Consider the following 14,125-nt stretch of genomic DNA (forward strand, 5'->3'; position numbering starts at 1 on the left):
CCGCCCCCGGATCCGCGCTGAGGGGCGTACCACTCCATGGTCAAATGGCTTGCTTCGGTCGTCGGGCGCAAAATCGGGTAGGCGGCAGTTCGCACGGAGTCAGGATGTCCACCTTGCTGCAGCTGCTGAAGCGTGAATGCTGAGAGATGGCCAGGTTTGACATCCCTAGCCCTAGGCGCATTGTTTAATCCGAATCAAAGTCAAAGCTCTCGAGTATCCGGCTGAATTTGTTGGAGAGCTTCCAGAATCGCATTTTCCTCAGCATGGTTTGAGCTTCCCGGCTGATTGCTTCGAGACTGCCACTGCTGTAGATGTTTTCAACCGCGCCAATGCTTGCGGGCCCTCCGTTCTCGATCCAGGTTGCGATGGCCGTCCTCTGACCGTCAATCCGATTCGGCAGATCGAGTCGGACCGGACACGAGGCGTAACTAGGTTCTGAGCAGGGTTGTGGCCCGAATTTGGCAAAGGCAAGGATGAAGATATAGCCCATGAACGTCCGCATGATCTCACAAGGTGCAGAGACCAGGTATTCATTTGCCACAGCGATGATTTGAGCTGCATGCCAGGCCAGATTACGGGCCTTGGTGGGATTTTTCACCAATATCGAACATAGGCGTCGCTTAGCCGACACAAGGCTCTGGTCGATTTGCTTTGACTGTGAAGCGGAAGTGCGGAAAATATGGACAATGAGGTCCATAGCCTCGTCCGCACTGTACAGGTGGGAATAATGACAGATGAGCGCCGTAAGACTGCGGACATTTGGTCAACCATAGCTTGAACTATTTGACATTGGAAAAGACTTACTTGTAGTGAATGAGATCAGCTGTAGAGGACAGGGCATACATGGACTCGCACAGCGCATTGAGGCCTTGGAGTAGAGTGCTTTTGGTCTGTCTCTGGGCCGCAGCTAGAGAAGGTAGTTTCAGGTACTCGGTCGTCGCCATGATATCCAGCTGCTTGATATCCCAAAGAAGTCGGCCAATGCTTTGGGCGCAGAGCCTCTTGCCCCATGCTGGCAGTTCCTCTGGAATACCCTTTCCAGCCAGAAGGTTCCGGAGCACTTTCGCCGTCGATGCGCCCCGGGCGGTTGGAGTCAGTCGAGAGTAGAGTGCCGCCCAAGCCTGGGGCGACCTAGCATCCCACAGAGGCTCTGCGCAGGGTAGAAAGCATGGAAGCTCCTGCAAATCAGCAGCACCTCGGCGCGCGGTCAACGTGCACAAAGTGCAGTCATACTCGAATGAAGACCAGGCAATGCGCTTCTCCTGCTCCTGATCTTTCCATCGCAGCCATTCGGTGGACGCATTGTCGTTGGGCAGCGGCTTTTTGAAGTCTTCCCACTCTACCTCGGTGCTGACACGGGACTTGAGCAGACCCATCCCACGGAGACAACCCATCAATATGCCCCTTGAACAGTCTGCGTTTGCGTAAAGTCTCATATTTCCCGAGCCAAGAGAATAGATCTGGTGAAGGCAGCAAGCTATGAGATAGGGTGAATTGTAAAAGCGAGTGCTGTCTCCCACACCCTAATTTAAAACATCAGCTACACCTATCTTCTTCGCTTCGGGTGCGAAGACTTACCAGCCATGCAATCATCTGACCACACATCTCACTCAAGGACCACGACTGTTCTGTTCCATGCTGATCGTCCGAGTACATTGCTCCAATACAAGCCATAGCGGCCAGCGTCACGGTAGGAACCTTGGTTATCTGAAAGGTGGGGATATGTACGAGCGGCAAAATGTTGTGAAACTCGGCAAAGTACAACTCCAAAGAGTTTTTCAGCAGTTCCATAGCCGACTTCATATTTACGTCCTGAGAGGGGTCTTTCTCCGGCAAGTACGGCGACGATAGCAGCTGGATCAGGCTCCTAATGGTGGCTCCGTTGTTAGATTCACTTGAGGCAACAGTGCCTTGCAGAATGTCTCGTAACGGGGGAAGCCTGTATCGCTGAGATTCGGGATTCCGCGTGTGATCAAAAGGCCATTGGTGAGCAGCGCCTCGCGATTCGGGCGACTTGGCCGATATCCCTTTGGACTCTTGGTTTCGCAGTGGCATTAATTGTGCAGATATGGTCTGATGGTTTCTGTTTTGCAGCGCTTCTTCCGGACCAGTTGAAATTGAGGGCGGAAAATACATTGATTGCATAACACCCCCAGTCTGGTACTGAGCTTGAAAATTGCCGTTGTTGGGAGAGTCGAGATCTAGGTTGAGCCAATCCACTCCGCCAACAATCCTTGGGGCTGGGTTGTAAGGCATAAAATTGAAATCACCAGGCAGATATCCCTCGAATCCCATCATGGAATGATTGAACTCAGCGCCGCCATTCGGGCTGGTAGTTGGGAAAGCAACGAGATCTGGGGAGATCATTTCTATCGAATTGGGTTCGGAAGTTGGCTGGAAGAAAGGCGGGCTACCATTGAAATTCCGATCACTGCCTGGTCTCTGAGCTACATTAGGCATCAGACCAGGGGCGCCATTAGCGATTCCGAGATGGGCCTCTGCTTCATTCTGATAGTTCTGCGGGCTGTGAAAAGAGCCGGTCTGGGATGGCTGGTGCTGCTCTGGGAACGTCGACGTGGGAGCTGGCGACTCAACCTTGCCCTCAGGAACCCCACTCTCCATATGTTCCTCATCTGTCGGATATTTGCAAAACGAAGCAGACTTTGTGCACGGCAGGCAAGGTTGCGACCGATCGCATTTCAACTTTTTCTTGACGCAGCGAAAGCATGACTTTTGCGCAGACCTCTTTCGGGATATGGTTGCTTGGTGGGCAGTCCGAAGATGCCGGAGTAGGACATCATTTCGCGAAAATTGACGTCCGCATTGGTCGCAGGAGTAGTGCTCACGTTGCGAAGGGTGTAGATGCGATTGTACATGACGGGCGAGGTGACTCGGGCGAGCGACAACAAGGTCGCAGTTGGGGCAGCGAAGCGTTCGTGGGGTCTTGGTAGCGGACTATCGGAGCCTCAGTCAGTGGGCGCCGGGCATTTCTGAGGTGTTTAGGCATATCGAACCATTGTATCTCGAGGAGTCTAGTCAAGGCCTGATATCTCGCAACTCCCGTCGAAGATCAACGATCATCGTACCGCGGCTACTCGATGAGAGGTGGAATTGCCCTCAAGGAGTTGACCATTCTCTTTCTGTCTCATGTAGAAGATGGACAGATTGGGCCGATGTCGATGCTGCTGCCGAGGATCGTCAAAGAGGTAAATTGTGGAGGAGGCTGAGGTGTGAGGAGGGCGATGTTGTCGAAAGAGAGATGCACGGGACGAGCGGAGAAATGTGTGGTGACGGGGATTCAGTGGAAAATCATCATAGTCGCAGGCTGTTGCACACACCCCGAAATCTGGGGAAGGGGAAAGGTTGGAAGTACAGTAGCACCCGGGACCCATAAACCCGGGACTTGGCCTGGGCCTAGTGAGCCCCTGTCATCACTCCCCGATCACTATTCGACTCGGGGAACCGACCTCCCTTGTACAAGTACATAGGTGGCTGTTAGGCGCCTCGGTGCCTTCCAAATACGGGTAGTTAGAGGCACCAAGGGAGCATCGGGGTACTCGCTAGGCTTGGGTTTAGGCACTGGCCTGAAGCCCGCCCCTTTTTCTGAAACCTTGGTCATCCTCGCGTCGTTGCTGTGAACAGATAACATGTCGATCATGACCTTCTTTGAATCTCACCTGTCGTGCTGATGCCCAAGTGCCCAGTAGATCTTGCCGACTCGAATGCAGATACCAGGACTCATCAATGGCGTGCTCAACACCACGAGTCGGCGACCTGAGCTCGAGGACGTCGACGCCCGTGCACATGCCTTGTATTTCAGTCCTCGCTAAGCAGTTGAACGAGCTGACCCACGAACGGAGTACTTGATTCTCCTCAGCCTTTTAATACCCATCCCTCGGGTCTCACACAATCGGGACAGCTTCTGGAATGTCGGCCTTGCCAGAACTCGCTTCCGTCCAATCCAAGAATCCTTCAAGCCCTATCGAGTGGGCACCCGTGTTCACAGGCGCGCATCGAGCCTTTTCAATCGTGTCTTGTAATCTTACCGCACCGATGGGAGAGAAGAATCGAAGCATCTTCTCCGTGTATTCCCACCAAATTTTGTGACCAGGTAAGCTATATTAATTATCAGAATTACTACGACTGGAAGCAAAGATAGTTGCACGCCAAGCGTTGCGTATGGCCTCTCGCGGAGAATAACTGACGGCATCATAACTTCAATGGAGAGCCTACCTCAGCCTGATGGCATTTCGAAGGAGAGCCAACCAATGCTTTGTCCCTTGTTCATTCGAGCTACCCCGGTGCAGAAGGGTGCTGGCCGCCTCCATTGACGGAGTGTGGTCCGAGGATATCAAAGATGCGGGGAAAGATACCGCGCCGAATTGGAGAACAGATGGTAAGAAGGCATCGGATTTCCGCCGTCACACTGCCACAGGCGGTCTACCTTCGTTCTTGAGAGATGTGAGTTGTTCCAAGTGACAAGGACTCATAGGACAACTTACTTTTCAAGAAAGCATGGCAAGCTCAAAGAAACTGGTCTCGGCAGCCGCCGTGCAATCACATACCACCCGCGATGACTGCTGGATTGTCGTCGAGGGAAAAGTGTATAACATGACAAGATTCGCCCCAGAGCATCCAGGCGGAGCAGAGAGTAAGGTCCCCTGCATGGAAGATCATCCCAGGCTCACGAGACATCCCAGTAATATACACATATGCTGGCAGAGATGCAACCGAGGCTTATTTGGAGATCCATGAACCGAATCTCATCAAGTCCAACCTCTTGTCGGAGGAGCAAGTCGGGGATCTTGACCCAAGTACCCAGCTTCCAGACGTCCCACCGGGTCGAGATTCGAGGCCAAAGCAGAAGAAAGGAGACAAACCGTCGCTCGACACTTTCATCAACCTGTACGATTTCGAAGATGCGGCGAGGAAATCACTCTCAGAGAAGAGCTGGACCTTCATCTCGGGCGCTTCGAACGACAACATAACGCGAGATGCCAATCATGATTTATTCAGAAGGATATGGTTCAGGCCTCGGGTATTAAGGGACGTCTCGACGGTATCTACAAAAGGCACCATGATGGGTTGCCAAGTGTCTCTTCCCATTTGGATCGCGCGTAAGTCCCCTAAAGCTTTGTGTCGAGGTCGTTTGCAGTATTTCCACTGGTCCCCGTCTTCATAACAGCCCTATGCGATGCTGATAGTCAACCAGCGGCGGGTGTGGGCAAGACAGCCGGACCGGAGGGTGAGTTGGCGCTGAGTAAGGGCGCAGCGGCCACCGGTATCATTCAGACAGTTAGTTGCCCCCGGCGCGGATGAGTTTCTGGCGAAATTAACTACGTCCAGATATCGACCACGGCATCATTTCCGCTGCTTGAAATCCTCGACGCCGCGGGCAAGGACCATCCCTTCTTCTTCCAGTTATACATCAACAAGGACAGGTCAAAAACCGAAGAGCTTCTCAGAGTCATCAACAGTCGGCCGCAGATCAAAGCGTTGTTCGTCACCGTCGACCTTCCCGTCGTCTCGAAAAGAGAAGCAGACGAACGAATAAAGCACGATACCTTACATTCCAGCGGTCTGGGAGGTGCCTCAGCTGGGAGCGACCACAAGGGCTCGGGCCTCGCGAGAAGTGTTGGATCTTTCATTGACCCCGCGTTCTGCTGGGACGACCTCGCCTGGCTGCGCCGACAGACCCAACTGCCGATTGTTCTAAAGGGCATCCAATCAGCAGCTGATGCTAAGATCGCCATGCACATGGGATGTCAGGGGATTGTGGTGAGCAATCATGGAGGCCGGGCTCTGGATGGTGCTCCAGCCTCCATTCTCGTGCTCTTGGAGCTTCACAGGGAGTGTGCTGAGGTTTTTGATCACATGGAAGTGTTTATCGACGGAGGGTTCAGGAGAGGATCCGACATTCTCAAAGCCATCTGTCTTGGAGCCAGCGGCGTCGGCCTAGGCAGACCTTTCATGTATGCCATCAACTACGGCAAAGAGGGCGTCATGCATGTCGTCAACAGTAAGTTATCCATCCCCCACCTTTTTTGGGCAATTCTCTAGTTACGTCGCTTGTGGTGCGCTAACCAAGCTCTTTTTCATGGGTCAGTTCTCAAAGACGAAGTTGAGACGGCCATGCGCCTGGCAGGGCTCAAATCTCTTGACGAAGCCGACCCAGCTCTGGTCAATACCGCCGATTTGGATACTCTCGTCCCTCGCGGATCACTCCATCCTTATGCCCGCAGACGCGAAGGTCCGAGGAGACAATACCGTCTTTAAATGCTCCGAGGTGGGGATAATTGGGTGATTCACAATACCACTATCTAGATACTGAATTCGTGAAGTCTATGCCAAGTGCGAACAGCAGCCTCTTTCGAAGAGAGGGGGCGGTGCCCACCGTACGTGAGCCAGGGGACCCCATTGAAGTTGGCAGACATTAAGACAGAAAAGGCGTATTCCGTGAGCAGGGTGCTATATTTCCTCAAAAGAGCAAGCGCAGGGCACGATCCAGCGTCTCTCAAGTACTATTTTTTTTTTTTTTTTTTTGAAAGAGCATTCATAGTTTTTAAGAGGAAAGTACGATCAGATATGCCGAAACTGATCCGAACGAGTATTACCACTCTACAAGAACAGCAGCGTAGTGCTTCGCACGTACCTACATACATGATTCAATGGCTCCAGGCGCAAGACTTCCCCGAAATACGAATATGCTTGTTATTTTCCCGCCTGAGTGTGCATTCAGCTTCGGCGCGCCCACAATCTCCGGCATTGGCGGTGGTTGTGGTGGTGGCACGGCCAGGAACAGGAGGATTTCGCCACCACCACGACACCAAGGGTATGGAGAGTACCACGAGCAACTCCGCCTCGGGGCCCATGAGCGGCGCTCTTCCTCCATGCAGAAACTTCCCAAAGCCAATACACAGAACCGCTGTTCGATGTCACTACTAGCTAGCCAGCTAGCTACGGAGGACAGATACCTCACACACGTCGCTGGTGGTCGTGGGGTGGGCGTTCATCGATGCGATTGGAAGAAGAAACGCGAGTCACGAGGTATGTCTCGACGTTCCTTGCGAACGCCACGCAGGGAATTTCCGAAGCGCCAGAAAAGGTCCGCGAGCAAGAAACAGGCGGGGACCACAAAACACAGGCCCAGCATGTAAGCGATGGGTTTCTGCCAATCGGCCACTCTCCCCCACCACTCCAGGTCCAGCTCGACGTACTCGGACGTCCCAGTCGCGACCCGCAACGTCCCCGGTAGTAGGTTGTAGCCCAGATACTTGATCATCATGCCGCGGACGAGGTAAAGTGGATAAGAGATTTTACCAACGTACGTGGAGACAGGGTTGTTGAAAATCGGGTAGAGGGAGGAGCGCGTGGCCACGCTCCAGGCCACGAGGATCGAGCCGGTCAGGAGCACGCTGTTGTCGGGGCCTTGAATGCCCCAGCTGCAGAGGGGCGTTTGAAGGTAGTTTGGGGTTTGTTGGATCTCTTGAGGAGAGGAGATCATGAAGGCGCCGAATGCTCAGGGTAATCCACATGAGCTTGTAGAAGATACCTGGCAGATTCATAAGGGATTCGAGGCCTGCCAGTTGGTCCCAATGTTGTCTCTGTTTGCCGCGAGGATGACCCAGAAAGTATTATACCCCTAAAACAGGCGAAAAATACGCCTCGAGCCAAGTCGAGTTCCGCGCAGACCATACCAACGAAGGATAGCGATTCATACCATCGAGGAGTGTAGACGGCGTAGATGAAGAGTAAGGAAAATGAGAATGATACGCATGGAGCTGCACATTCTTGATGTTTTAACAAGAAGTGCAAAAACCGCCATGCTCGCACGGAACTCGATTGGTATCGTCCATTGGTGGTCATCGTACATGAGATAGTGATTTACATCTCTATCCTTGTCGAAGGGAGTTGTTGCGCTGACAATGAAATCCATATTAGTGAAGTATCCACTAACTGGTTAAATAGGGCCATGTGCGGCGGCGACTCTTCCTTCAAATAGACAAAGCCGCGATAATGTTGATAGATGTGGTTGGACCGATCGAAAAGACCCAGGCTGGTCAAAAGGCATGCAAAGAAGCTGCCTATCATGCGGGGTAGAAGCTAGAGGAGATAGTCTTCTGAAATTCGAGATAGGATTTGGACTGGATCAGTTGGACAGGCTTGTACCTAAGTACGTGACCGGAGATGACGAAGAAGAGGAAGACCGCAGCCTTGCCGTACCAGAAACAGCCGGATGAAGAACACTCGCATGATCCGGATTTGGGTCTCCATTGATTGATAGCAAATGACATGGTGCTCGTTGAAGACAAATAGACAAGTTATGCCCCTGTGGCCGGTGAGGCTCGAAATGCCGGCTTTGGAAGGCTTCGTCGCTGATGCGGCCGTTATGCAGCTGGGTACCAAGGCATGGCCAAACTTTTTTCAGGCTCGCAAGCACATCGAATTCACCATATGCACGGACCATTCACCAGCAGCGCCGGGATGTATTCCTGAAATCTGACAATATGCTCTCGCCCCCAACTGCTGGATTGAATGGAGTTCTCTCATCGAAGTACAAGCCCTGGTCGGAGTATAGGGAATCAATGCGCTGACGTCGCTCCTCGTAAGCCATTTCGAGACAATCCCCTGCAAATCCGGGTGGAAGCACCTCCGGAATCGCGCTGAATATGGAGAACTCCCGGCACAGCACGCTGTAAAATGGACACGGAGTCGCAGTAGACTTCTCGTGAAAAAGATTCGAGAGTATATGCTCCAACCTCAAGCGCTCGACAACAATATCATGACCTGCCCTGACATCTGGACCCTTGAGCATTGTTATGTCATGTTCAACAGCAGAGGTTTCTCTGCTCCACGGGTTGACTGGACTGAGAATGTCCCCCCAAATTGAGACAACCGTGGATGTCCAAAAGTAGAGACACGAAGGATCTAGATAGTAGGCGTATGTCAAGGTAAATTTATTAGTTCCTTGGCTTATCCAAAGGTGTGAGTAAACAGTGCTGTGCTTGAAAAGTCTGCTGTCTGTTCCATGCTGCCAGTCCAGCGTTTCAGCGGTCTAGTCAAGAATTCAGGGGTTGCCAAGGCTGGTCGAGGCTGAGGAGTGGTAAACTAGGTACGACAGACCAGCACAATATTTCATTCGGGACTGAGAACCGCGAGAAACCAGGATCCTCAACAGCTTCTAATGACCTAGAGGAGCTTGAGAGTGGTTGAGATCAGTGTTTGAGCTCCTGGGAAATCAAAGTCGATCACACAAAGTGGACCGTGTCTGACAGACATCATTAGGAGCAGTCAATCGAGCAATTTCTTCCCAGGTTGGCTACGTAGTGTCCCATTTCCGAGCTTGTCCATCGGGAAGGGTGCGTGGTTGCATCGACTCTAATGCAGCTCAGTACGCGTGATGGTCCATTGCCGACTGCACCTTGTCGCGATTGCTCGCTTCCAGAGTAGTTAAGGCGTATATCAGGAGGCAAAATCAGGTTTGGTTAGTGCTTGGGACACGGCGAAAGGCTCTCGAGGCTGTGCTCCCTTTCCCCAAGACTTCTACCCCACAATTACCCCTTTACTCATTCACCTTCATGTACCCCACATTGGTGGTATGACGAACAGAGTCACTCCGATTTGCTTTGAGCGAAGGATATTATAGAAACTCAGCTACGATCTGACCGCTGTTTGTTATTTTCATTTTGACAGGTTTGTTCGAGTTTCGCATTATTCCATCCGTTGTCGACCTGAGAGACTTCCTCCTCGTTGGCCCGAGATGTCCTCATCGTCGTCGAAGCCATGGGCTATAATCGTCGGAGCGGGGCCATCGGGCCTTCTTCTTGGCCTGATGCTCGCAAAGAAAGGCATACCTGTCCACCTGATCGACATGTCCGTCAAGCTCGACGAACAGCCACGAGCAACACACTACGGGTCCCCTGCCATGTACGAGCTGAGACGGGCTGGGATCGTCGAGGATATGCGTGCCCAAGGATTCCACCCGGACACCGTTTGCTGGAGAAAGTTGGACGGCACATATCTCGCCGGCGTGAAAATGGGTGTAGAGCACGACCCGGATCGAATGGTCTGTTTGCCGCTGAATAGGCTGGGGAAGATCCTCGTGGACCACATTGGTCGGCAGCCCTCAGCGACCGTGTCTTGGGGACACAAGGTTGTTTCGATCGGGCAGGACGACCACAAGGCCTGGGTCATTTGCGAGACCCCAGAGGGCGAGAAACGACTTGAAGCTGAATATATCATTGGATGTGACGGTGCGAATAGTCAGGTAAGACGCTCTTTATTTGGGGATAAAGAGTTCCCAGGGAAGACATGGGACGAGCAGATTGTTGCTACCAATGTAAGTTCTCATCTACCAGGGGGAAATTCGTACGTGACTGACGAAGGCAAGACATACTACGATTTCTCGAAGTTCAACTGGCTTGACTCTAATTTCATTATTCATCCCGAGCACTGGTACATGGCTGCCAAAATCGGCAATGATGGTCTTTACCGAATCACGTATGGTGAGATGCCAGGCCTCACCAACGAGCAGCTACGAGACAGGCAGCCTTGGAAGTTCAAAGCCATGCTGCCAGGGAATCCTGAGCCAGATCAGTACCGAATAGTGAACTTTAGTCCATATCGAATTCACCAGAGACTGGCGCCGAGTATGCGCGTCGGACGGGTTTGTCTGGCAGCGGATGCGGCTCATTGTAAGCACCCAAGAGATCAGGAAGAAGACCTCTTTGCTGACATGACACAGTGTGTAACCCCTTCGGCGGTATGGGACTGACAGGCGGAATCGTCGACATTGGTGGCCTGTACGACTGTCTCGTTGGCATCCACGATGGGCTGGCAGACGACTCGATCCTGGACAAGTACTCCGAGATAAGGCGGCAGAAATACAACGAGGTTGTGAACCCAATATCTAGTGCCAATATTGTGCGCTTGTTTGGGCAGGATCCCGACAAAGCTCTGGAAAACGATGAATTTCTGCAAATGTGTAAGCGGACGGAGACGGATGAAGAGTTTGCGAAGGACTTCCGATACAGTGCGAACGTTTTGAAGCATGATTTCACTCAGTACTATCGCAAGAATCCAACAAATGGTGACGCTAAGGGCGCTAATGGATATGTGGAGCTTGGTAAGGACTCGACAAGTGCAGCGCAAGTGACGGCTGCGGGAGTAACAGACTGAGGTAGAATCAGCGTACATACTTGCTGCAGAAAATTTGGAAGATATCTAAGGATCAACGAGGGCGTTCATCTCTAGCTTGCATCAGGTTCAGCCACTCTGTGTCTTGCAGTTTTTAGGCAACACACTACGCCTTGGCCTCCTGGATTTGCTGTTCGACCTCATGGCTTTCTTCGGTAGGCGAGAAGACCTTTCCAAATCTGAAATAAGCGATATCACTCATACCCCGGGTAACGTTCCTGAGATTCTTTCTCACGAGTTGACTTGTCGGCTGCCTGAAAATAAGGTCGATCTCCTCCAAAGTCTTATTCTTCGTCTCAGGCATGAACAAAAGTTGATAGATCCAACCGAGCACTGCGATGCCTCCATAAACGCCGAGGGTCAACCCCGTCTTAGTCATCGCGCGCTGCATATCCGAAAAGAAGTAGGTTACTAGCCAGCTGCCGAAGAAAAGGTTGGCGTCGGTGGACTCCATGCCGTAGGAACGGAGGTAGGTAGGGAAGACCTCACTGGGCAGAACCCAAGTAAGGCGTGCGTATGACCCGAAGAAACGGTTGTAGAGAATGATCCCAGTGAGATACATCCCCTCTGTGGCTGTGACAGAGTTCAATTGATAGGAGACACCAACGAAGATGAGACCGACGAAGAAGCACGGAAGCATAGTGTTTGCCCAGAAGCGACGACCGAACTTCTCCATGTACAACACGCCTGGTATGGTGCCCAAAAGGAGGGATCCGCCGCCCACGAGAGATATGAAAACGGATTGCTTCTTATCAAATCCAATCTGGGACATCAGGGTGGACATGTAGTACATCTATTGGACCAAAGAGCGGTTATATTAGTAATTTTGATCTAGTGCGAAACGAAACCGACATAAGACTTACAATTGCATTGATTCCGGTTAACTGGCCAAGCGCGATCATGATGTTTGCGTAAACGATAGCTCTCCGTGCACGGGGATCGGTGAAGAAGTCCAGCCATACGAATCTTCGGCGTTTTTTTGTCACCCTCGTTGACCTCCGCATCGAGAGCGTGGTGCATGATGAAGAATTCCTTGTGATCCTCAGCACTGGCGAGTCCTCGGATTCGCTTCCAAACGGCGAATGCTTCCAAAGTTCGACCTCTGTGTAGAAGCATTCGCGGAGACTCGGGCATAAAGAGCATCTAATCTGCGGTTAGCATCGAACAGATATATCCAGAAGGACTTTGTAAAGAAAGCCTCTTCAGAAATCCGTTTCGAGGATACTTACGCCCACAAGCATAATGGTGCTGAAGACCAGGGACGAGCAAAGCATATATCTCCAAGACCCAGACGGGACGTTGACAAAAATAGCGGCGACCACATACCCAATGACTTCTCCAAAAGCGATCATGAATTGATACAGACTGACCAGGTTGCCGCGGTATTTCTTCTCGACCGATTCTGCACCGTAGACTGGAACCGTACCTCCTTCGAGACCAAGGCCCATGCCGAGGATCACTCTCGCTCCGACAATCATGCCGAAGTTGATAGCACCGGCTTCCAGAGCGCCTCCGATTGTATAGAGGATCAAGGAAATGATGATCGCCATCTTCCGACCGACCAGTTCATTTGATGGGACCGAGGATAGGAGCACCTCCGATTGCGCCAAGTGGCACAGCAGAGCTTGTCAAACTGACTTGGGACGTGCTGAGATGCAGATCTTCGGGCATGTAGAGCAAGGCACCAGAGATGACACTCTGATCAAGGCCGGAGAGCATCCCACCCATCGAAGCAAACCCGACAAGGAGCCAGGTGAAGTGGCGGGGATCATTGAACGAAATTTGCGGATTGAGAAAGGAGCTCTTGACCGGCTGTGCTTCGAGGGCGGGTTCGAATTCTGCGATTTCTTCATCAACGATGGCAATGTCGTCCTCAGCCAGTTTCATTGCCTGGGCTTCACTCAGACGTCGAGATGCGACTGATTGTTGTCTCCTAAGAGCTCGTTGTGGTGTCTTTTCATCTTCGACATGAGTCGGGTCCTGGGAATTGTCGAGGCCCATCTCTGCAGAGAGGACGTGAAATCCGGAATAAGAAAACTGCAGAATGAAGTATTTTTGGTTTGATACCGCGAGGTTTCCACGCGACCGCATTTTCATTGTCTTTATATTCCTCACGTCGGAAACCTTCAGCAGATCCCTCGTGGCCCCGGCACGCCCTTCTCATATCAATGCAGGGTTTAGGATATGATCGCATTGCATGGTTGAGCAAAGAGGTTGCGATCGGCGAATGTCTCGGGGGAATTGCAAAGGCTGCTGGCCAACTGTACTGCGTATGCAGACCCATTGAGGATTGTTGTGGCATAGCTTCACGCCTTTTCATGCGGTTAACCGGCAATTGATCAGCAAAGATTGACAATCGAAGCTTTTTTCAAGCTTCTAGCTCATCCGTTGCTTCTTCGCGGGATCATCGCATTCAACCTGAAGATTGGCTGCTTTTGGCAGCCTGTGGGTTCGTCTCATGAGCAATATCGTCATCCACAATTCTCCGCTGAAAATCTTTGCAGTAGCGGCAGTAGCGCCAGGATCGGCTATTGAAAGGTAAGGGGAGCAGACTGGGGAGAGCGTCGCCAGCTTGACCGCTCAAATTACCTCATGCCTGGGTTATAAGTGGCCAATCGTCTCTTTCAAAGTCGGCTTCTGAGGAGGCCTTGGGTGATGCAGGGTACATGATTAACGACAGTTCAACTTGAGCTGAGTCGTGTCAAGGTCCCTGGGTCCTAGGTCTTTCAGTCGACGAGCCATAATGACAGCCGAAGAACAGCATGCTGATGGTACCATTGGTAATGTGTCCCAGGCAGAAGGGCCACGACAAATCTTTCAACGCAATCCGAAGCTTCTGTCGCCCTTTTGGTACAATCTCGACAATGTCAGAAACAAGAAAAGTCTCGGCTTTCCCCTTCAAGTTCGGTTGTGACTGGTCCTCGGCAAG

General features: G+C 51.9%; 6 protein-coding genes across 6 annotated transcripts; 2 read left to right on the forward strand and 4 right to left on the reverse strand.

Moving 5' to 3' along the window:
* Positions 1-184: 184 nt before the first annotated feature.
* On the reverse strand, positions 185-2,876 carry A1O5_06539 (uncharacterized protein; the record flags this gene model as incomplete). Its single annotated transcript, XM_007747132.1, has 4 exons — positions 185-749; positions 805-1,523; positions 1,579-2,633; positions 2,744-2,876. 4 exons carry the CDS (start codon positions 2,874-2,876, stop codon positions 185-187), a joined length of 2,472 nt encoding a protein of 823 aa, XP_007745322.1.
* A 1,639-nt stretch (positions 2,877-4,515) lies between these two features.
* Positions 4,516-6,276, forward strand: A1O5_06540 (L-lactate dehydrogenase (cytochrome); the record flags this gene model as incomplete). Its single annotated transcript, XM_007747133.1, has 5 exons — positions 4,516-4,651; positions 4,701-5,117; positions 5,213-5,295; positions 5,347-6,019; positions 6,107-6,276. The coding sequence occupies 5 exons, from the start codon at positions 4,516-4,518 to the stop codon at positions 6,274-6,276; spliced, it is 1,479 nt and encodes a 492-aa protein (XP_007745323.1).
* A 733-nt stretch (positions 6,277-7,009) lies between these two features.
* A1O5_06541 (uncharacterized protein) lies at positions 7,010-7,504 on the reverse strand (the record flags this gene model as incomplete). The annotated part of the gene is made up of 1 exon (XM_007747134.1): positions 7,010-7,504. The coding sequence occupies one exon, from the start codon at positions 7,502-7,504 to the stop codon at positions 7,010-7,012; it is 495 nt and encodes a 164-aa protein (XP_007745324.1).
* A 2,256-nt stretch (positions 7,505-9,760) lies between these two features.
* On the forward strand, positions 9,761-11,178 carry A1O5_06542 (uncharacterized protein; the record flags this gene model as incomplete). Its single annotated transcript, XM_007747135.1, has 3 exons — positions 9,761-10,339; positions 10,391-10,694; positions 10,745-11,178. 3 exons carry the CDS (start codon positions 9,761-9,763, stop codon positions 11,176-11,178), a joined length of 1,317 nt encoding a protein of 438 aa, XP_007745325.1.
* Positions 11,179-11,302: 124 nt separating this feature from the next.
* On the reverse strand, positions 11,303-12,746 carry A1O5_06543 (MFS transporter, SP family, major inositol transporter; the record flags this gene model as incomplete). Its single annotated transcript, XM_007747136.1, has 4 exons — positions 11,303-11,989; positions 12,060-12,118; positions 12,183-12,339; positions 12,426-12,746. The coding sequence occupies 4 exons, from the start codon at positions 12,744-12,746 to the stop codon at positions 11,303-11,305; spliced, it is 1,224 nt and encodes a 407-aa protein (XP_007745326.1).
* Positions 12,747-12,762: 16 nt separating this feature from the next.
* On the reverse strand, positions 12,763-13,197 carry A1O5_06544 (uncharacterized protein; the record flags this gene model as incomplete). The annotated part of the gene is made up of 1 exon (XM_007747137.1): positions 12,763-13,197. One exon carries the CDS (start codon positions 13,195-13,197, stop codon positions 12,763-12,765), a length of 435 nt encoding a protein of 144 aa, XP_007745327.1.
* Positions 13,198-14,125: the final 928 nt, after the last annotated feature.

The sequence above is a fragment of the Cladophialophora psammophila genome, assembly GCF_000585535.1.
Source record: "Cladophialophora psammophila CBS 110553 chromosome Unknown aczJe-supercont1.9, whole genome shotgun sequence".
In the NCBI taxonomy this organism is placed as follows: Eukaryota; Fungi; Ascomycota; class Eurotiomycetes; order Chaetothyriales; family Herpotrichiellaceae; genus Cladophialophora; species Cladophialophora psammophila.